The sequence below is a fragment of the Pongo abelii genome, chromosome 17 (genome assembly GCF_028885655.2).
Source record: "Pongo abelii isolate AG06213 chromosome 17, NHGRI_mPonAbe1-v2.0_pri, whole genome shotgun sequence".
NCBI lineage: Eukaryota > Metazoa > Chordata > Mammalia > Primates > Hominidae > Pongo > Pongo abelii.
The window spans coordinates 32,288,914-32,312,048 of record NC_072002.2 but is presented as its reverse complement, the minus strand read 5'-3'; the positions used below and the strand labels follow the sequence as shown (position 1 = coordinate 32,312,048).

Sequence of the window (23,135 nt, the reverse complement as noted above, 5' to 3'; positions counted from 1 at the left end):
AGTCCCTACTCAGTGGGCCAAATCAATAAATTCAGTGTGATCTAACTCTATGTTCCTTCTACCATTATCCCATACCCTTAATATCCACTCCTATGCCTGTTCTCCAGATTTCTGTTTATGTAAATTAGAGAACTCAAACAGTTCTTTTCAAGTGTAGCATACCTCCTCATGGGTCACACTCTCAACCTCACCTCTAGGGACCGACTGGGACTTTAGTCTAGTTGTAGGTCTTGAAGCAAACAAGTGTTGCAGGTGGCTCCTGAGGAGAATCAACATTACCTTGCCTGGCAACAGCCTCAGGGGAGGCCATCACTGTTGCCTCAGGCAGCGCAGGGTTTATCTCCTCAGACAAAAGTGGAAAGACTGATGGCAGCATGGGTCTGGGAGGGGATGTTGCCACTACTGGGGATGGGGAAGCTGTTCCTTCTCGCAAAAAAGGTTCATCAGAGTTTACAAACTCAGTGTCCCCAGCTTCATCAGGGTCCTCCCACACATCCCTATTCCAAGTTGCAGAGTCCCATTCTTTTCCAATCAATGCCCTCACTTTAACAGTAGACACCTGGTGAGGCTGTGCATGCACCTTTCATTGCAGGTCAGCCACTTGGATGATACAAGCTTGTGTCTGTTTTTCCACAATTTCAGCTCTTTCTCTACAGGAGATAAGACTCTCACTCAGGGCAATCTTAGCATATTTGAGGCTCAGTATCTGCTTCTGAAGCTGGGAGACAGAATCCCTGAGTTCGTCATTTTCTTTCATCACTTTGTCCGCTGAACTTAGGAGCAACCAACCAGCTTCATTATGTTCCTTGGTTCTCCATACATGATCAAAGGTATTATATATAGGGTCACTAAACTCCTTGCCTCTCAGGAGTGATGAATCAGGAGTGTCAAATGCATTTATTTTGCATAACTCTTTAAACAGTTCATGCCAAGGACTATCAGTGTTCTCCATACTGTTAGAAGTAGAGTCCTTAGCATTTTGGGGTCTAATCATATTAAGCAGCCAACTCCTTAATCATATTAAGCAGAAACCCCAAAACCAACGAAATAACTCCATTCTTAATATTATGTTCCTCTAGAACCACACCTGGTGCCAAAATCTGTATTAGTCTGGGTTCCCTAGAGGGACAGAACTAAAGGAGAGTTTATTAAGTATTAACTTACACGATCACAAGGTCCCACAGTAGGCTGTCTGCAAGCTTGAGGAGCAAGGAGAGCCAGTCCGAGTCTCAAAACTGAAGGACTTGGAGTCCGATGTTCAAGGGCAGGAAGCATCCAGCACAGGAGAAAGACGTAGGCGGGGAGGCTAGGCCCGTCTCTCCTTTTCACGTTTTTCTGCCTGCTTTAATTGCCAGCAGCTGATTAGATTGTGCCCCCCAGATTGAGGGCGGATCTGCCTCAGCCCATTGACTCAAATGTTAATCTCTTTTGACAACACCCTCACAGACACACCCAGGATCAATACTTTGTATCCTTCAATCCAATCAAGTTAACACTCAGTATTACCCATCACACCTGCCTCTAGAAATGCTAGACTGGTAAGGGAAGAATGTCTCAAATGAGCATGCGTACAACTCCAGTAAACACACTGAGCGTGTGGCCCCTCCCAAGTTCTGGCAGGCCACTGCACATGCGGACAGCCCAGCCCAAGGGCAGAATCAGGGGAGAAGGAATGCAAGACCCTCAGAAGTATGCCAGCATATAAAATCCCAAGTCCGAAGGTCAAACCGCACACTTGATCTCTGAAGTCGCCCGCTTGGCCCTCTTCCAAGTGTACTTTACTTCCTTTTATTTCTGCTCTAAATTTTTTATTTTTTATTTATATATTTTTAGATGGAGTCTCTCTCTGTCACCCCGGCTGGAGTGCAGTGGTGTGTGATCTCAGCTGGCTGCAACCTCCACCTCCTGGGTTCAGGCGATTCTCATGCCTCAGCCTCCTGAGTAGCTGGGACTACAGGTGCCTGCCACCACACCTGGCTAATTTTTGTATTTTTAGTAGAGATAGGGTTTCGCCATGTTGGCCAGGCTGGTCTCGAACTCCTGACCTCATGTGATCCGCCTGCCTCGGCCCCCTAAAGTGTTGAGATTACAGGCGTGAACCACCATGCCCGGCGTGCTCTAAAACTTGTCTCAGACTTTCCTTCTGCCTTATGCCCCTTAGTTGAATTCTTCCTTCTGAGGAGGCAAGAATTGAGGTTGCTGCAGAAACCCTGCGGATACAGATTCACTGCTGGTAACAATTTCACTGTTTAAAATGGCTCCCAGGCATAGTGCTGAAGGGCTGTGTAACGTTCCTAGCACAAGAAGACTATGATGTGCCTTATGGAAAAAATATGTGTGTGTGTGTGTGTGTGTGTTAAGCATCATTCCCGCATGAGTTATAGCTGAGTTGGCCATGAGTTCAGTGTTAATGAATCAAAAAGATATATTAAACTAGGTATCTTTAAATAAAAACACACACAAAACAAAGTTATGTATTGCTTGATTGACAAAAACACTTTTTGACCAGAGGCTTGTAAGAACCTAATGCTGTATTTCCCCTAGAAGCAATTGTTCAATATTTGCTAATTCAGTGTTCACGGCAACTTTATAAAACGTAAATACTACAAATAAAGAGAACTGACTATACTTAAATAAACATCGTTAGAATTGCCCAGTCTGAAATACTAGAAAGAGTTAACTTGTTCATGACTAGTCCATACTATTCTGAGTATAGACCATGATTGTGCTAAAATTTAATAATTTATTTCAGAATCACCAAATACATTTTGCCTATTTAGAACATTTTGTTGATTCCAGAACAGTCAACTCACATTCCATAAATAAATGATGAACTACAACATAGTTTGATGTGGCTCATGTATATGAAGACATCATTGCCTAAGCTATTACAGCTCTCTTGGAAACAAACATGCAAAAAAATTCTAAGAGCCTATTTTTGTCAGTTATTTCTTATGATGAAAAAAATGTGTTCAAAACCATACCATAAGTGTGTCAGCAATGACATCTCAAATGTAGTGTATGGTATACTGTTAACTGTAGAAAGTATTCTTAGATCTAAGAAACATCTGAAAAAAATTAAGTGATATGGAAGGAGTAACTAATTTCATCTTTTTGAAGATCTTCACTGTTGAATTGCCCGATGATCAGAATTTATTTACGCAGCATTATTAATCTCTCAAAGAGCTCACTGCCTTGTTCTAAAATAAAATTCTTCGCTGTATAGAGGATAAATCTTCTAAACAATAAGCTGAGCTACATGCTTTATCTGGGGAGCAGCAGAAAGAAAACTGGGCTAGAAGTCAGTATTCTTGTTTTTCTAGACAAAGTCTTGTTCTGTCACCCAGGCTGGAGTACAGTGGCAACATCTCGGCTCACTGCAACCTCCACCTCCCAGGTTCAAGTGATTCTCCAGAGTAGCTGGGACTACAGGCACCCACCACCACACCCAGCTAATTTTTTGTATTTTGATTAGAGATGGGGTTTTGCTATGTTGGCCAGGCTGGTCTTGAACTCCTGCCCCCATGTGATCTGCCCGCCTTGACCTCTCAAAGTGCTGGGATTACAGGTGTGAGCCCCTAAGAGCGCAATATTCTATTCTGAACAATCGCACTTAGGGCTATTCTGAATGCGTTATACACATGCACTCTTTACACTTCATGTTTGGAAGGAACTGCAGTAGATGGTCAGCTTCCATGTTGACTGGCAAACAAAAGGAATGATAAAGCCCCTGAACCTGACTCCAAATTTGTTATTGTTACTGATGTGGGTATGTCAACAACAATGGTAAATATTCATCCTCCATTCACTGAGTGCCAGGCACGACACTAACAGTTTACATCTGGCAATCCAGTGAATCCTCCCCACAGACAGATGAGTGATTCCAATTTTCAGAGAAGAACATGGAGCATAGAGGGGTGTATTGTTTGTCCAAGATCATTCACCTAAGTGGGTGAGGGTGCCATATTTTGAACAGTACACTAACTCTACTACATGAATTCTGAAAACCCTTTTTTTCCATGTGATTTCAATTTTTCAGTTTTGAAACTCTCAGGTGATAGTGTAAAACGTATGAAGGCACACACCCCTAATCAATATAGAAACATTTCCTCCCGGTATCTCTCATGAAAGATGATTAAAATAATGGCCATAGTCCTTGAGAGTGTCATCTAATCAGTCAGTTGATAAGGTCTGTCTTAGGTTCAAAGGATAAGGAGATTTTTGACTCCTTAGCTTTGTATAGCAAAGGAGATATTTACAAATAAGTAAGTTAAGAAAAACTGAAGAGGGCAAGTGTTCTTTGTTTTGATTTCATTTGTTTGATCACAGCCTTTGACAAGACAAGAAAACAGCTGTTATTTATAAATTTTGAAGTCTGGAGACTCACTGAATTTGTTCTGGGTCTGGTGCAGTGGCTCATGTCTGTAATCCCAGCACTTGGGAGGCCAAAGCAGGTGGATTGCTTGATCTCAGGAGTTCCAGACCAGCCTGAGCAACATGTGGAAACCCTGTCTCTACTGAAAATACAAAAACTAGCTGGGTGTGGTGGTGTGCACCTGTAGTCCCAGCTACTCAGGAGGCTGAGGTGGGAGGATCACCTGAGCCCAGGAGGTCAAGGCTGCAGTGAGCCCTGATTGTACCACCACACTCCAGCCTGGGTGACAGACCCAGACACTACCTCAAAAAAAAAAAAAAAAAAAAGAAAGAAAGAAAAAAAATTGTTCTGAAGGTCCCTCTCCAACACAATGCCTATTTCAAATGGAGCTAAACAAAATTGTATTGCCCACCCCCTGGCATTCCAGAACACAGAACAGGCTAGATGCTGCAGCCAGTTCATTTTTCTTGGAGATATTTCTCTTTCCCTATTAAACTGCATTGTTTTTAAAAGAATGAAGGGTGTCTTTTATTCAAGATATCTAGTCTTCAAGAACTTTCTTTTTCCATCATTAAATAAGCAGAACAAGGAAGCAATAAAGATACCTAAAAGTACACCTAGAAATCCAGGGGACAGTTTTTTTGAACTTTTGAACTCCAGAAAGTAAAGAGCTGAGGCGGGAGGGTCGTTTGAGCCACGAGTTCGAGACCAGCCTGACAACATAGTGAGACACCTATCTCTACAAAAAAAATTGATAAAAATTAGCCAAATGAGGTGGCACTCCCAGCTATTCAGGAGGCTGAGGTAGGAGGATTGCTTGAGCCTGAGAGGTGGAGGCTGCAGTAAGCCATGGTAGCACCACTGCACTTCAGCCTGGGCCACAGAGCAAGACCCTGTATCAAAAAAAAAATAAAAAAAAAAAGGGAAGATGAGGGATCAGAAGGGCGGAAAGACCAGGCTAATCTCATGATTCTTGACCACATCCTGATGCAAATCAGTTCATCTTGATCAAATGTCCCCCGTGCAGATGACTGGGGTGCGGCTAGGGGAAATGTATTTGCCTGCTGCCTCAGTGATAGTCACCTTCCTTTTCCAACAGGCAATGGAGGGGGCACCTGTGTGTGCTGGAGGCCCAAGAGGCTCACTGCTTCCAAGAGAACTGTCCCTAAACACGTACAGAGCCTGATGAACGTCTTACATCATGACCCACAAGTGAATGAGAGAATGGACTGTATGAAGTAGTTCTTCCTTGAATTTTTGCTTTAGGTAAGTTGGTCACACAATCAAGGGTGTGTGTCCCAAGTTACTATGGGACACTTGTTTTTAAAGCAGAAGAAATTCCTTCAGATTGTTATATAAAATATAGTTTTCAAGTGCTCATTTAAGGTACTTGGCAGCATATACAAAAAATTCATACTTGAAGCTTTCTGGCAGTCATATCCACGTTATTGTTCATGGCAGGGATCAGAAGTCCTGCCCAATTAGTCTGTTTCTTAGTGTGCTGAAGCTCTCTATCCTCTGGAAGCTTCCCTCTGTCTTGTTTCTTATGCAGGGCTCTCTGGTTCCTGAGTTTGTTGCATCCCTTCCTCCAGCTGGAAAAGAGAAAAGAAAGAGGGTCTCTTGGGATCTTGGCCTCAAATCAAGAAATAACCTTGTGGCTAGGCACAGTGGCTAATGCCTGTAATCCCAAGACTTTAGGAGGTGAAGGCAGGAGGATTCCTTGAAACCAAGAGTTCAAGATCAACCTGGGCAACAAAGTGAGACCCTCCCGCCCATCTCTACAAAAAATAAAAAATTAGCTGGGCATGGTGGTGTGTGCCTGTACTCCCAGCTGCTTAGAAGACTGAAGTAGGAGGATCACTTGAGCCCAGGAGTTGGAGGCTATAGTGAGCTATGATGGCATACAAAAAATCAGCCTGTTATGGTGGTGTGCGCCTGTAGTCCCAGCTATTCAGGAGACTGAGGCAGGAGGATTGCTTGAGTCCAGGGATATCAAGGCTGCAGTGAGCCATGATTGCACCACTGTACTGCAGCCTAGATGAGAGCAAGACTCCATCTCAAGAGAAAAAAACAAAAAAGTAAAAGAATGGAATAATAGGCCAGGCACAGTGGCTCATGCCTGAAATTCCAGCACTTTAAAAAGCCAAGGCAGGAGGATGGCTTGAGATTAAGTGTTCAAGACCAGCCTGGGCAACATGGTGAGATCCCATCACTACCAAAAATTCAAAAAATTAGCTGAGTGTGATGGCACACACCTGTAGTCTCAGCTACTCGGGAGGCTAAGGTGGGAGGATAGCTTGAGCCTGGGAGGTCGAGGCTTCAGTGAGCCATGATCACACCACTGGACTCCAGCATGGGTGACAGAGTGAGACCCTTTCCCCCAAATAAATAAATAAAAATACAAAAGAGGGAAGTAACCTTCTGAAAGTCAAGAATGTTCTGTCTCCCCAGGGCAGACCCACAATAACATACATGGGCTTATGTCTAGAGAAAGACATGCAATAAACATTAGCTCACTCAGTTGACTGTCCATCAGGAACGCTAACACCCTTCATTGCATGGCAATGCCTGGAAGCTCTCCAAACACAAGCCCCATGTCAGTTTGGGCTCACTCATGAATCCTCAGTATTTTTGCACGATGCCTAGCTTGTAACAGATGCTCAGAATGAAATTTATTTACCAATAAATGCTATTGATAGCTGATTAAATGTGGTCATCTCAATGACAAGTTGGCCCTTATACTCTTGGACAACTTCCTAGTATAACTTTGATTTGACGGAAAAAACAGATTGACTTGATCAGTTCAATGCACTTTAAAGTTTGAGATTTACCTGTATCAGAGACACATTAGAGTTGTTCTCTGCTAATTGCAGACACACACAACTTGTGTGTTTCCCCCATTTCCCCCCCCCCCCCTTCCTCTTCTTCATTTCTATACTCTGTTTCTACTCTATGAGTCTTTACGGCCAAGATGGTGTTAGGACTGGCAGGATAGGGAAGTCACACAGAAAGATACAGATTGGGTTACGAAAGACAGCTTTTTATCCCTTTCTGTTATTTCCCCCCCACAGTGGCTCTTTTGAAGGCTGGGATGACTTCAGTCCACCATTTGCATGATCTTCCGCTTAAGAGTCCAGGGACAGATGATGTCCTTACATGGTATGATGTTCTGCTTGGCCCTTGTAGTTTCTACTTAGAGACTTCTCTTTCTTTCATCTGCAAATCAAAAAGTCCAACAACACCATCAAAGAATATTAGAAACAAAATAGACCAATGGCTTCATTTAGTAAAGTAGGAACATAGCAAACGTTTTTATTTTTTATTTTTTGAGACGGATTTTCACTCTTTTTGCCCAGGCTGGAGTGCAGTGGTGAGATCCCAGCTCACTGCAACCTCCATCTCCCTGGTTCAAGTGATTCTCCTGCCTCAGCCTCCCAAGTAGCTGGGATTACAGGCATGTGCCACCATGCCCAGCTTTTTTTTTTTTTTTGTACTTCTAGTAGAGACGGGGTTTCTCCATGTTGGTCAGGCTGGTCTTGAACTCCCGACCTCAGGTGATCCACCTGCCTCGGCCTCCCAAAGTGCTGGGATTACAGGCATGAGCCACCCCGCCTGGCCCATAGCAAAGCTTTATTCACTTAACAAGTCATGGCCAACAGCATCTGGTTAGCTCACAGAGATCACAGTTTATCTGTGGAGTCTGGTAACCATGCCACTCACGACCCTGTACATTAATCAGATGCAGCAGGTCATCTCAAATACATAGCTCTCTCCAACACCCTTTAGAATACAACACTTGGGTGGCGATTTTATTTAACGTTCTGGTACTTCATCCCAAAAAGAAATTGGTAGAGATTAGTGTAACTCAACAATAGACAGAAAACATACAAGAAAGTTTAAGACAGATGTCTAGCAGTGCCCGAACTGTTGAGAAGCAAAGGTGAGTAAATGCCTTAGTTTCAATAGAAAAAGCAAGCTCACAGTAGGACCTCAGAAGCAGAGGCTGGGAGATCACCTTTCAAGGGTTGGAGTAAGTGATAGAGCTGGACGCTGAGCTGCAGCAGCCTCTGGGAATTGGTGGGGCTGTGGCTTGTCCTGTCCTGCCGCCCCCCGCGTGGACTCGGAAACTCTTAGATGGTGCCTAAGGCAGAGTTGGGCAAAGAAAGAAGAGAACCAGAGTTCATTTCCCCCTGGACTCTCTAAGTCCATGGAGGTGGTGGGGGAATGGCCCTGTCTTGCCCGAGGAGGAAATTCGAGTCGAGCCCCCACTCCTCTCCCCGCGGGACTGATAAACATATCCCTCATTCACCCCGGGAGGTTGGCACCCAGGCACGACGCGAGGACAGCCAGACTCGCCGACGGCGGCCGCGTCCCGAGGGGCCGGGAGCGAGCCTGTTGGAAGGTGGGAGGCGGAGTCGTTCGGCATCTGGGAAGAGACCAAAGGAATGAGTAATTGGAAATTCTGTAACGTAGACCCTTATCCCAAACCCTGTAGCTCTTCCACCCCAAGCCCCCTGCCGAGAAGCGAAGGGACTGGAGACAGGGAGACGTGGTGGAGGGAGAGTCACGTTTCGGAGAGGGAAGTGAAATAAAGAGGGCGGCACCCGGGGGGACCTGTGCGTCATTGAGGGACCGAGGAGAAGCGCAGGGCGCACGGGGCTGCAAAAGGAGAAGTAGGAACGAGAAGCGGGAGGGGGCGGCCGCGGAGCGCTGGTTGGAGCGCCGCGAAGCGCCCGAGCCTCCTGCCTTCGCGGGCGGCGCCCTGGCCGCCGGCAGCCTTGTGGCCGGTGCCCCGATCCGCCGCGCTCCGGACCCGGGCAGGCGGGGCGCGCCCGCTGCGCGCAGGATGTGGCAGCCGAGACGACCCTGGCCCCGCGCGCCCTGGCGCTGGGCACTGGCGCTGCTGGCCCTGGGCGGCGCGGGACTGTGCCACGCCGGCTCGCAGCCCGGGTATCCCGCGCGGCCCAGCGCCAGGAACAAGTAAGTGCGCGCCCCTCGGCTGGCCCCAAACCGCCTACCCCTCCCCGGCCCCCAGTTGAGCCCCGGAGCTGCCCTGCCAAAGACGACGAGCGGCAGCCGGGGGTCTCCCTTGGACTTCCCCGGGCGGCTCCTTCTCCGGGGGACCGCGCGCTCCGCAGCCGGCGCCTCAGGCAGAGCTGACTCCGGGGGCGTGGGCGCAAAGAGTGTCCCGCAGACCCGGGTGATCCGAAAACGACTCCCAGGAATTCCAGGAGCCCCTGGGACCATGGGTGCTTTTCTTTCCCGTCTTGGTCGGGTCCAGGCGCGCGCTCTCCCGAGGCGCACCCGGGCACCCTCCGGCGTCTGCTCTGTGAAGCTCCCGCCTCCGCAGTGGGCGACGGGCCCCCCCGACCCTCGCTCGGTCTGGTGCTGCCGTCCCCTCTCCCCGGCCTCATTGTTCTCCGGGTTTACACCGTGCCCTTCTCCCTCTCTCTCCTGCACCCCAGGAACTGGTGCGCCTACATCGTGAACAAGAATGTGAGCTGCTCTGTGCTGGAGGGAAGTGAGAGTTTTATTCAGGCTCAGTACAACTGTGCCTGGAACCAGATGCCCTGTCCGTCCGCGCTGGTGTGAGTCCTGGAGCCGGAGAGCGGGCGGGGCGCGCCCGGGCGGGCCGGGGCGGTTGGGGGTGGGGTGGGGTTGCCGCGCTGGGCTCCAGTCCTCCTGTAAATCTCTTCCAGATCCGGTGAAAACCCAGCAGCGGAAAAGCTCTCAGAGCGCTGCGCGGGGCACCGGCCACGCTGGGCTATTTAGGGAGTGTGTGCTGCCCGAGTGAGCGGGGAGGATGCGCACGCCTCGGGAGTGTGGGGTCGCGGGGGCACAGGAGAGGATGAACAAAGCTCCCACTCCCACTTCTGTTTTTTTCCTTTCAATGTTTGTTTCTAACATAAGGCAGCTGAATCTAATTGGATCCATATTGTGTGTTCTGGGGCACACAGAACATTCCAAAATGTATACTGCTAAAGACTTTTCAGCATAGGATTCGCTGAGAGGTTTGGCTAAGTAGTGTTCTAAAACGAGTGAGTTCTGTCCGTATGTCCCCATAAAACGGAATCTTCCAGTTTTGTAGATGTCTAAGCTAAACCTCAGGAACACTTTGCTTAAAAGTGTGGTTCTCCAGCATGCCTCCCCGCAACTTAGATTTGGAGATTCGCTAGAGATTGTGGGAGAGAATGGCCGTTAAAGACAGGGGGAAGAATTAATCATCTTTTTGCTTGTAAAGATTTCACCATCTTAAAAAAAACAAAAACAAAAAAAACAGGAAGCAATGCAATAAAGTACAAATGCCGTTAAATACATGACACTCATTCAGTTGTCGTCAGGCAAGTCTTTGGGGTTATGTGTCAGTCTGATATCGGAAGATGGGTCAGTGTGAATAAATGGCTGTTGAGGAGCACATGTGATGGCTGAAATTAATTGTTTTCCACTAGGAATAAGTTGTTTGTCTTAGAGCACAGTTGTCATCACAGCAGAGAATGGTCAGTAGGCGGATCTGTCTTTGGCCAAACCAAGGGACAGGCTGGAACTTGTACTCCAGAAAACCTTATTCCAGAGAACAGTAGATGAGCCTAAAGTCTTATGGGAAGTGGTAGCTGGGTCCACCCCACGTGGGCTGCTGGAGGAGCTGCCAACAGGGTTCAGCTAATTCCTGCTTGGCAAAAACAAAGCAAAACAAACAGAAACTTAGACGAGGTCCCCATTTCCTAATATACAGTGGAAAACGCTGAAATTGAATGCCCAGCTAGGCTATCTCTTTGAGTTGGATACATTGTCAGAGAGATAAGGTACTGTCATCCAACCTTAATCTCTTAGTAAGATTGAGACCTCATCGTCTATGGCCAGCGGTCAATGACATCAGAACCAAGCAAGGTTTTTACACTGTGGGAGAGATACAAACTAAGTATTCAACTCAGTTTGAATGCATTTGTTTAAAGTTAGAATTGGGTTATTAGTCAGGAATATTTTATTCATCTTATACAAGAACTGCATGTTGTGGCTTTCTATAACCTTAAAACTTACTGGTGACAATTCGGAGATAAACGAATTTTTCATTTTGGGAGGTAATGCATTTTTGTTTAAAAGATGGCTTGTTTTTATTTTCTCAAATTATTTTAGCTGCTTGGAAAACCAAAGGATGATTTAATTGTTTTATTTGACCAAAACTCAGTGAAACTTGGTTGTCAGTGGGGAGTGAATCGCCTCCAGATTGGCAGGTTAATGCAAGGCAGTGGGAGTGCATTTTTGCCACCCAGTGAGTAGGACAACAGAAGAGTTACAAAAAATGACAGATGTTTCTGTTGTTTTATTAAACAAAGCCAAAATAAGTGACCTGGGTGTTTTATTTCAATAATAACCATGTAAACAATTCAAGTGCATTTTTACATTTTAAGTACTGCACTGTAAGTGTGAAGTTTAAGAAACAAAGACAGACTGAGTTGATGAACCTGAAAACCTTGACATTAGCTTCAGCAGTAAATTCAATATCAACCTTTTTCAGTTTCTTTAGGGATGGAACAGAATGGTTTACCTTATTTTTCAACTGAGGAATGCTTCCTAAGGTTTCTTTTTTGTTTTTTGTTTGTTTGTTTGTTTTGTTTTGAGACAGAGTCTTACCATGTCACCCAAGCTGGGGTGCAGTGGCGTGATCTTGGCTTACTGCAACATCTGCCTCCTGGGTTCAAACAATTCTCATTCCTCAGCCTCCCAAGTAGCTGGGACTACAGGTGCGTGCCACCATGCCCAGCTAATTTTTTTTTTTTGTATTTTTAGTAGAGACAGGGTTTCAACATGTTGGCAAGGCTGCTCTCGAACTTGAGCTCAGGGAATCCGCCCGCCTCAGCCTGCCAAAGTGCTAGGATTACAAGCTTGAGCCACCGTGTCTGGCCCCTAAGTTTTGAGAATTGGTGGATGAATGAAGACAAACGAAGGAGCCTTCTTTTTATACTTAACAAGGAGGAATGGCTGTTTCACATGGAATTGCTCGGTGTTTTCTGAGGAATCCAGAAGCCTGGTCACCTGGGACCTGTGGAAGGAAAGTTGAGGTTCTTTTTTATTATTATTGTTTTTTAGAGACGGGGTCTCACTGTGTCACCCAGGCTGGGGTGCAGTGGCACCATCATAGTTCACTGCAACCTCTAACTCTTCGGCTCAAGCGATCCTCCCACCTCAGCCTCCTGAGTAGCTGGGATTACAAGCACAAGTCACTGCATCCTGCTAGTTTTTTATTTTTATTTTTTTAGGGATGGAGTCTCACTATGTTACCCAGGCTGGCAAAAAAGGTTCTTCAGAAACTCACTCTAGAGTGACTGAGGGATAATTTGTGAGCAGTGTTGGAAGTACAGGGCTGGAGGTTGGCCGAGATGCTGGAGATAGAATCACATTTCTGCAGTTGAGAGTGACAGACAGGTTGGCGTCATTGAGGCCTTGACATGGTTGAGCACAGCTGAGTTCTTAGGGACAGTGGAGGGGAAGGAAGAGGAAGAGCCAGGCAAGGAGAGAGAGTGAAGCAAAGATATTGGTGGAGGAAACCCCATCTTAGAGACTCAGGAGAAGTCCTGGAGGCTTCAGGCTCCAGAAAGGCCATGGGTTAGTGAGCAGGAAGCAATTGTTTCTGCAGAAAGAGACCATGCAGGTCAGTGGGGTGCAGGCATTGTAATTTGTGTGAGATTGCAGGAGTGAGTCATGAAGAAACTTAATTATACAGAAAATGATATGATGGGAAAAAGGCTCTGATGGAAAAGAAAAAAAAAGGAGTTAGACAGTAGCCAAGCAGGTAAAGAATTACTTAGAGAGAGATCTGGGCCAGGCAGGGTGGCTCATGCCTGTAATCCCAACATTTTGGGAGGCCGAGCCGGGAGGATCACTTGAGCCTAAGAGTTTGAAATTAGCCTGGGTAACATAGTGTGACCCCATCACTACCAAAAAAAAAAAAAATAGCAGGGCATGGTGGTGCATACCTGTAGTCCCAGCTACTCGGGAGGCTGAGATAGAAGGATTGCTTGAGCCCAGGAGTTCGAGGCTGCAGTTGAGCTGTGATCGTGTCACTGTGCTCCAGCCTGGGTGATAGAGTGAGACCCTGTCTCAAAACAGAGAGAGAGAGAGCACTCTGCCTATCTGGGGACAGAAGTAAAGTAGCAATAGAGAGAGTGCTCCGAGACTGAGGATGAAACCGCTGGGAAATGGGGTGTGATGGAGGTACTCGTTTAAATAACAGGAGGAGGGCTTCTGCGCCCAGCCATGTCATTGGGCCCTAACAGCCTCCTTAGCTGTAGAGACTGACTACAAGGCCGCAGGTGCCTTGTCAGAAGGATTAGACAGTGCCCCGTTTACATGTATGAAAAGCCTTAGATTCCAGATTGTGAATTTGAATATTGTTATGTGAAACCAGGAACAGAAGGGATTTTTATATAAGTGGGCATTTTAAGTAATCACTTTTCTGATACTATAAAGTACCTTCTATGTGCCAGGCCCCGTGTTAGGGCTTTCCATTCCATATATTAGTTTATTTAGTTTCTGCAACAGCCCTTCGGGTTGAATGGTATTGTCTCCATTTTACCAAGGAGGAAACTGAGATGAGCCATTCCCTAAGTTGCCTGTGATCACGTGAGGGTGGCCACTGAGCCGCTTGCTAATCCAGGGCTTTGCGGACTGTCCTGTCTCTATAGCAATGGAGAATGTGCCTGTTTGTTTGTCTTAGTGTGTGCTTTCGGTAGGTTGCACAGTACTCAACTATTAAGAGCATTTACACCTTCTTTCATAAAAGGCAATTGTCTCATAGAAGTGTTGAGAATGCATTTCTGTGTGCATTCGCGCGTGTGCGTGCGTGTGCCTGCATGTGCCCGTAACCCTCTCTCCTGTGGGTCATTTGCCTACAAAGCATCAACTATGTCATTTTTCACACTATACAGTTTGTTGGCTTATTTTAATGAAACACTGGCAGACTGGACTGCTTAAAGTTGTTATTAGAGAGGCGAGAGTTATCAGATATACTGCATGGACCAGTGAGCTCGACCACTTCAGGACTTCCACACGTATGTTCCTGAGCTCAGCTGCCAACATGAAACTTGTCACAGGGAAATGGTGTTAAATGCAGGCTTCCAGAAGAAGAATTTAAAGCCCATGCCCTAATGGTTGTGATACTAGTTTTGTGTGTAAGTAATTGTGCAAAAATTCGTTTTTTCTTTTTTGAGACAGAGTCTCGCTTTGTTGCCCAGGCTGGAGTGCAGTGGCACCATCTCGGCTCACTGCAACCTCCGCCTCCTAGGTTCAAGCAATTCTCCTGCCTCAGCCTGCTGAGCAGCTGAGATTACAGACCTGTACCGCCATGCCCAGCTAATTTTTGTATTTTTAGTAGAGATGGGGTTTCACCATGTTGGCCAGACTGGTCTCGAACTCCTGACCTCAAGTGATCCGCCTGCCTCAGCCTCCCAAAGTGCTGGGATTATAGGCGTGAGCCATTGAGCCTGGCCTGCAATGATAATTCTTAACACCTATAAAGATTCACCATCACTTAGCAATTTAAAATTGGGATGTCTTCTCTCTCTGTGTCTCTCTCTAGTGCACAGGTACTAGATGTGAGGAGGGCTCTGGATCCTCCGGGCACAGGATTGCTTCAACAAAACATGATTTGTCTTCCCTCAGTAAATTCCTAAGGGTGGCTCAATAGAATCTGAGGAAGAGGAGAAGGAAAGGGGCACCATCCCCTGGGAGATAAGGAGAGGATGCAGAAGGGACTTGTGGACTCTAAATAGCACATAGCTGCATGCTAGGCATTTACCATTCAGTCCTAATTCCCAAGGTGGGTCTAAGGGTGGTTTTCCCCTCCTGAGGTAATTGTTTTACTTTATACTTGTACATTAATGGAGGCAAATCTCTTAAAAATTTCACTGTATTGGGGAATTTTCCCAATTAATCCTAAAAACCCTTGGCAGCTTGAACAGTCTGGTAGATCCTGCCACCCCCCAGCCCTTAGGACATTCCCAGCGATCGCCCGTCAGTGTGGTGGACGCAGCCTCTGAATCCGGACTCTCCGGAGCCGCTGTAAAGGCGGGGAGGTTCTGCCTTGGTCATGGGCTGGTTTTAGGGACAGATATGTGGAGATGTGGAATCGGAGTGACTTGGAATTCTTTGTATGAGGCACTGGGCAGGTTGACATCCGTGGGATTGAGGCTGACCGCAGTGGGAATATTTCCTTAAAGTGCATGGTAAGAATGTGACAAGCCCCGCCACATTCATTGTTTTCCATTCTTATAGCAAACCTCTGGGGTCATTGCCCCCATTTTACAGGAGGGCAAGTAGTTAGGAAGCAGCAGAGCCTGCCTCCAAACCCAGGCCTGTTATTTTCAAGCCTCACACTCCTCCCACTCCACACCCAGTAGCCCCTGGAGGTCTCAACCCACAGCCGGGCTGAGCACCCTGAGGGTGCATGTGTGATGCCTACCGCAGCGGGTGCTGCATTGCCAGCCTCCCTGGCAGGGTGGAAAGGCAGAAGGGAAGGGCCTGACATTTCTTACAGCCTCCAATACCTATTGGTAGTGTTTGGATGTACGGCTGGTAGAAAACAGCACCATGTTTCTTCTCTTTATTGGACTGGCGTTGTTTTCTTTCATGCTTCCCAATTGTCCCATCACCTCCTGCTCAGCCTGATGGTTTTAGTATTGGGGGCTTTTGGAGATGTCCGGTCCACAGATGGGCTGCATTGTCGGTGAAGACATCCAAGGACCCCAGAGGTGAGGCAGGATTATTCCCTCTGAGTTCACTTTGCCTCCCAGCTCAGGGCTGAGTTTCTGTAGGGCCCAGAGTTTTCTCTTTCTGACACCACACACTGACTTGGGCTTATCAGCATCTGGCCACCTCCCCCTCAGCCCTTCGAGGCCTGAGTTGTATCTTGCTGGAATTTTTTCCTATTAGCTCTTTTTCTAAAAAGATCTTACCAGTCGGGGGAGGGATCTGGGTGGGGCCAACACACAGAGCTTGTGCTGCTGAGATGATGCCTGCCAGGAATTTGCAGCAGGTGTTGAGTTCTGTTGAGTTGAGAACACCTCTAATCCTCCTCAGGTTCCGAGGGGAGCAGATGGTTGTTCAGTTGGCAGAAAATTTGTCTATTAGGGAATAACCTCAGCCAGGAAATGTGGCTTAAAACACACACACACACACACACACACACACACACACACACACACACACCATTTGGCTGGGTGTGGTGGCTCATGCCTATAATTCCAGCACTTTGGGAGGCAGAGGCAAGAGGATCACTTGAGCCCAGGAGTTCAAGACCAGCCTGATTAACATAGTGAAACCTTGTCTCTACAAAAAATAGAATAAACTAGCTGGGTATGGTGCTACGTGCCTGTAGTCCCAGCTACTGGAGAGGCTGATGCGGGAGGATTGCTTGAGCCTGGGAGTTGAAGGCTGCCGTGAGCCATGATTGCACTACTGCACTCCAGCTTGGGTGACAGAGTCAAAAACAAAACAAACAAAAAAACCCAGAACAGAACATGTAAGGCTGTGGGGATCAGGGGAAAGAAAATGAGGGCTTACATCTTCTAGAGCCAATTTTCTGTTTTCTACATCTCCAGGAACAGAATAACTTTCAGTTCAAAAAGTACCTTTTGTGTATAGCTTTGGGGGAATTTTTTTTCCTTCAGCTTTTAAACAAAAGTTTCGCCATCAATTGGCTGTTAGGAGGCTTGTTCCTTGGCATCGAAGGTAACTTGGAGTCAGCTGAGGAAGACTGAGCTCGTGTCAAGAGACTCCTGCACGGGAGGGCTGGAATCCCAGGCGCCCAGCCCTCGAGAGCTGCGGACTGTTGCTATTTTGAGTTTCTTTCTTTGGGTTTCCAGTCCTTATCGGCCCCTTGGGGCTGCTCCCCTAGAATCGGCAGATCTTCCTTTCAGGTTTCTTATTTCTCTTGTTCCTGTCTCTTTCCTAGGTTCCCAGTGGAGGAGATGCTATGTTTGCAGGGCCCTTCGGCATTTCCAGAACATTTCCACACCATTATTTTATTCTTATCACAAGTTCAGCCAGGAGACCAGGCAGGGCTGAGACTGGGGTCTTGGAAAAAGAACTTCATGCTTAGGGGCTACACTTTCTACCTTTGTCTTACAGAACAGTGAATAGCATTCAAATAGAGTTAATGGTCTTACGAAAAACAGCCTGCTTTTTGTTAGAGCTTGTCTTAATTAAGCTCCGTAACTGGTCTTCCTCTGTTGATGTGTTCCACCCACGCTGGCACGTGGTATTTGAGTTAAAATCCTGAGATAGCCGGAAAAGGGGAGGCAGGTGGGGGCAGGCTGTAGAGAACGGCAAATGGGTGGGAGCTCCAGCCAGGTTGGGTGGGTGGCTGACGTGCTTCAGAAGAGGAGACAGAAGAGTTGGCCTACAGCCTGACATCTCCCACCACCAAGCTGTGTGACCACAGGCAAGTCACTTAGCCCTTCTGAGGCCCACTTTCCTCACGTCTACATGACAGGGTTGTGGGGAGGAGGCCCAAGTACGGGAACACAGCTGACAGAACTTTTAAAAATTGCGCTGCCACACTAACGTAAGGCATACCTAGCAGGCACGTCTGGTGAACACTCACTGTTTTCATTGTTTGTTGGTTTGGAATGTTATTGCCTCACAGGTGATCTTATCTTTGAAGACTTTGGGTTTGAAGTTAATGCTTACTGACACATTGGAGAAAGGCTAAAATGCTCTCGGTTGAAATCGTTAAATTCAGTGAATTAAGATAATAATGACGCTGGCTTGCCTAAGATAAACTTTAAGTGAAGCTCAGCCGGGCACGGTGGTATGTTCCTGTAATTCCAGCTACTCAGGAGGCTGAAGCGAGAGGATCACTTGAGTCCAGGAGTTTGAATCCAGCCTGGGCAACATAGTGAGACCCCCTGCCTCTAAAAAATAAAATAAAATTTAAATGTAAAAAAAATTAAGTGAAATTCTTAGAAATTGCATTGGAAGCCGAGCCAGCAGTGCAGTCTCTTTGGGGAAATGCACATAAGTGATTATGGTCAAAGTCAATGCTGCAGTAGCCTGTGGGTATTTCTTACTGGTTCTGCAGGTGTCTGTGTGCCTGGAGTAGGTCAGTATAGAAAGGTTAGCTAAATGTTGGATGTTGCTGTGAGTGGTGGTAAACTAGTGCCAGTCCCCAGGTGATCTATCCCACGGCCACTAATGTGTTCCTTGAATTCTTTCAGAAAAAAATCCTCTTCCTCATGTGCCTAATATTAAGTTGTTACTAACATGTGCTGCGTGTACATAATGAAGTAGGTGCTGCATCCAACAGTTACACAGAACTTTACATCCTGTTTTTAAACATCGAAAGCGGGTAAACTATACCAGTGGTGAGGTTCGTTCTAGTCTGCCACACAAATGTTCTGATTTATCATTGGCCGCATGACTTTTTGACTGTTCAGCGTTAACTACTTCCATCCTTGATGAAGCAGTTTTCTGGGCTTAAAAATAACAAACCACTTGATAACATGGTACAGCCGAGCATGATTTCTCCTTACAAAGAACCATTTTCCTGGGAGAATCGAGGGAGGAGCCCCTTATTTTTCAACATGACAGCAGTTCACACTGAAGGAAAAATAATGAAATGACTAAAACTAAACATGCCAATAAGTTTTCTTCTTTCCTTCCTGTTTTAAAATGATGGGGGCTGAAACAAAGTAGGGAGCATTCAAATGAGCCAAATTCCTGGTTCGAAAATGCTGTAAAAGCAAACGTTTCTGGGTGTGTCGCTTAGAAGGACCCAGAAGGACTCAGCTGCCCTTTTTTTGTTCCACCTAAGAAAATATTAGAAGATGAGGGAATACGCCTAAGAATTACTCTTTGCAGTGTCAGCCTTTCAGGACAGTGTATTTTATTATGTGTTTGGTTAAAAGAAGTTTGGTTTAAAGAAAAACAGTGTAGGTGAAACTTTTTAAGTGGATCATTTCAATGGAAGAATTTGCTGAGACTTTGCAGCTTTTCCCCAACTTTTCGCATCTCTGTGCACCTTTGTGATTGCACAGGTTCTGCCTAATGCATGGCCTTCATTAGGTTATGTTTTACAGAGATTTACTCTCAGTCCATCAGAAGACAAGGCACAAGATGTTTCCCTCTTACTTGAAGTGGTTTCCCTACATCTACTCGACAGGGATGTTGTGAGAGGATAATGAGGTAAAGACCTAAAAGTGTTTTCTAAACCATAGTGGTGACAATGCTACTTGTTTTTCTGCTAACTGAAGCTTTTGCACATATCTTGAAACGGAGGAGGAAAGCCAAGGGGGTGATTGCGACAGAACTTAGGGCGTGGGACGAGTTTCGCAATCCAGCCCTTCTTGGGGAGAACCTCTCTCCATTAAAGGGACCCTGGCTTGCCTTTAGCCTTTGAATGAAGGACTGGGGCAGGGAGGTATGGTCAAGCCTTTCTTAATATTTCACACATTCCAGAACCTTGAGTCCAGTCTGTTGTGCTGACGGTGCTCAGGCATGGTTTATGTCAGGCATCTCTGACCTTGGAGATTTTGGGCAGCTTTCAGCAGGAGCAGCAGCCTGCTGGTGCCAGGAAGCAAGGTCAGGGCCCCCACTCCGCCACGATGGGCAACGCGCCCTTTCTCATCACAGCAAGTTTCATCACCTCCTGGCCACTCTCGAGATTTGCGAGTCATTCTGTTGCATTGTTGCTGAAAATAACTGGCAAGGCAAGGCACAGATCTCCCTCTCACGGCCAGTGCAGGGGGAAAGCAGAAATGCCGCTGTATCTCGTATCTGGAACCAAAGAGCAAAGCACTTTCTAGAAACTCCTTGTCAGAATCATTACCGGAAAATGAGTAATCCCAATTAGGAAGCGCTTTTTGTTGTATTTTCTTTTTTGTTTATTTTTTTTTTATTTCCATAGGTTTTTGGGGAATGGCTACATGAGTAAGTTCTTTAGTGGTGATTTGTGAGATTTTGGTGCACCCATCCCTTGAGCAGTATACACCGAACCCAATTTGTAGTTTTTATTTCTCACCCCCTCCCCACCCTTTTCCCCTGAGTCCCCAAAGTCCATTGTGACATTCTTAGGCCTTTGCATCCTCATAGTTTGGCTCCCACTTATGAGTGAGAACATAATGTTTGGTTTTCCATTCCTGAGTTACTTCACTTAGAATAATAGTCTCCAATTCCATCCAGGTTGCTGCGAATACCATTAATTCATCCCTTTTTATAGCTGAGTAGTATTCCATCATATATATATATATATATATATTCATTCCACAGTTTCTTTCTTTTTTCTCTTTCTTTTCTTTCTTCTGATTCTCTCTCTGTTGCCCAGGCTCTGGAGTGCAGTGACACCATCTCGGCTCACCGCAACCTCCGCCTCCTGAGTTCAAGTGATTGTCCCACCTCAGCCTCCCGAGTAGCTGGGATTACAGGTGCCCACCACCATGCCCAGCTAATTTTTGTATTTTTAGTTGAGACGGGGTTTCACCATGTTGGCCAGGCTGGTCTAGAACTCCTGACCTCAAGTGATCCACCCACCCCAGCCTCCCAAAGTGCTGGGATTACAGTCATGAGCCACCACGCCCGGCCCTATACCACAGTTTCTTTATCCACTTGTTGGTTGACGGACATTTGGGTTGGTTCCACATTTATGCAATTGCGAATTGTGCTGCTGTAAACGTGCATGTGTAAGTATCTTTTTCATATAATGACTTCTTTTTCTCTGGGTAAATACCCAGTAGTGGGGTTGCTGGATCAAATGGTAGTTCTACTTTTAGTTCTTTAAGGAACCCCCACACTGTTTTCCATAGTGGTTGGGCTAGTTTACATTCCCATCAGCAGTGTAAAAGTGTTCCCTTTTCACCACATACATGCCAATGTCTATTATTTTTAAGTTTTTTGGATTATGGCCATTCTTGCAGGAGTAAGGTGGTATCGCATTGTGGTTTTGATTTTCATTTCCCTGATCATTAGTAATGTTGAGGATTTTTTCATATGTTTTTTGGCCATTTGTACATCTTCTTTTGAGAATTGTCCATTCATGTCCTTAGCCTACTTTTTGATGGGATTGTTTGTTTTCTTCTTGCTAATTTGTTTGAGTTTGCTATAGATTCTGGATATTAGTCCTTTGTCAGATGTGTAGATTGTGAAGATTTTCTCCTACTCTGTGGGTTGTCTGTTTACCCTGCTGACTGTTCCTTTTGCCTTGCAAAAGCTCTTTAGTTTAATTAAGTCCCACCTATTTATCTTTGTTTTTGTTGCATTTGCTTTTGCATTCTTGGTCATGAAGTCTCTGCCTAAGCCAAGGTCTAGAAGGGCTTTTCCAATGTTATCTTCTAGCATTTTTATAGTTTCAGGTCCTAGATTTAAGTCCTTGATCCATCTTGAGTTGATTTTTGTAAAAGGTAAGAGATGAGGATCCAGTTTCATTCTTCTACATATGGCTTGCCAATTATCCCAGCACCATTTGTTAAATAGGGTGTCCTTTCCCCACTTTGTTTTTGTTTCCTTTATTGAATATCAGTTGGCTGTAAGTATTTGGGTTTATATCTGGGTTCTCTATTCTGTTCCATTGGTCTATGTGCCTGTTTTTATACCAGTACCATGCTGTTTTGGTGACTATGGCTTTATAGTATAATTTGAAGTCAGATAATGTGATGCTTCAAGATTTGTTCTTTTTGCTTAGTTTTGCTTTGGCTATGTGGACTCTTTTTGGTTACATATGAATTTTAGGATTTTTTCTAGTTCTGTGAAGAATGATGGTGGTATTTTGATGGGAATTGCATTGAATTTGTAGATTGCTTTTGGCAGTATGGTCATTTTCACAATACTGATTCTACCCATCCATGAACATGGTGTGTGTTTCCATTTGTTTATGTCATCTATGATTTTTTTTTTTTTATACTTTAAGTTTTAGGGTACATGTGCACAACGTGCAGGTTCATTACATATGTATACATGTGCCATGTTGGTGTGTTGCACCCATTAACTCGTCATTTAACATTAGGTATATCTCCTAATGCTATCCCTCCCCCCTCCCCCCACCCCACAACAGGCCCCGGTGTGTGATGTTCCCCTTCCTGTGTCCATGTGTTCTCATTGTTCAATTCCCACCTATGAGTGAGAACATGAGGTGTTTGGTTTTTTGTCCTTGGGATAGTTTGCTGAGAATGATGGTTTCCAGCTTCATCCATGTCCCTACAAAGGACATGAACTCATCCTTTTTTATGGCTGCATAGTATTCCATGGTGTATATGTGCCACATTTTCTTAATCCAGTCTATCATTGTTGGACATTTGGGTTGGTTCCAAGTCTTTGCTATTGTGAATAATGCCACAATAAACATACATGTGCATGTGTCTTTATAGCAGCATGATTTATAATCCTTTGGGTATATACCCAGTAATGGGATGGCTGGGTCAAATGGTATTTCTAGTTCTAGATCCCTGAGGAATCGCCACACTGACTTCCACAAGGGTTGAACTAGTTTACAGTCCCACCAACAGTGTCAAACTGTTCCTATTTCTCCACATCCTCTCTAGCACCTGTTGTTTCCTGACTTTTTAATGATTGCCATTCTAACTGGTGTGAGATGGTATCTCATTGTGGTTTTGATTTGCATTTCTCTGATGGCCAGTGATGATGAGCATTTTTTCATGTGTCTTTTGGCTGCATAAATGTCTTCTTTTGAGAAGTGTCTGTTCATATCCTTTGCCACTTTTTGATGGGGTTGTTTGTTTTTTTCTTGTAAATTTGTTTGAGTTCATTGTAGATT

The 23,135-nt window shown here is 45.7% G+C and overlaps 1 protein-coding gene across 2 annotated transcripts in view; it reads left to right on the top strand.

Moving 5' to 3' along the window:
• Positions 1-8,973: 8,973 nt before the first annotated feature.
• The window catches only part of EMILIN2 (elastin microfibril interfacer 2), a 67,326-nt gene continuing 53,164 nt past the window's right edge, over positions 8,974-23,135 (top strand). Inside the window, exons 1-2 of one of the 2 annotated variants that reach the window (XM_024235891.3) lie at positions 8,974-9,355; positions 9,841-9,963. In XM_024235891.3, coding sequence (XP_024091659.3) covers positions 9,222-9,355; positions 9,841-9,963 — 257 coding nt within the window. In that variant the 5' untranslated portion in view covers positions 8,974-9,221. The remainder of the gene's footprint in view (positions 9,356-9,840; positions 9,964-23,135) is intronic. The other variant, XM_054537699.2, reaches the window with a different exon arrangement.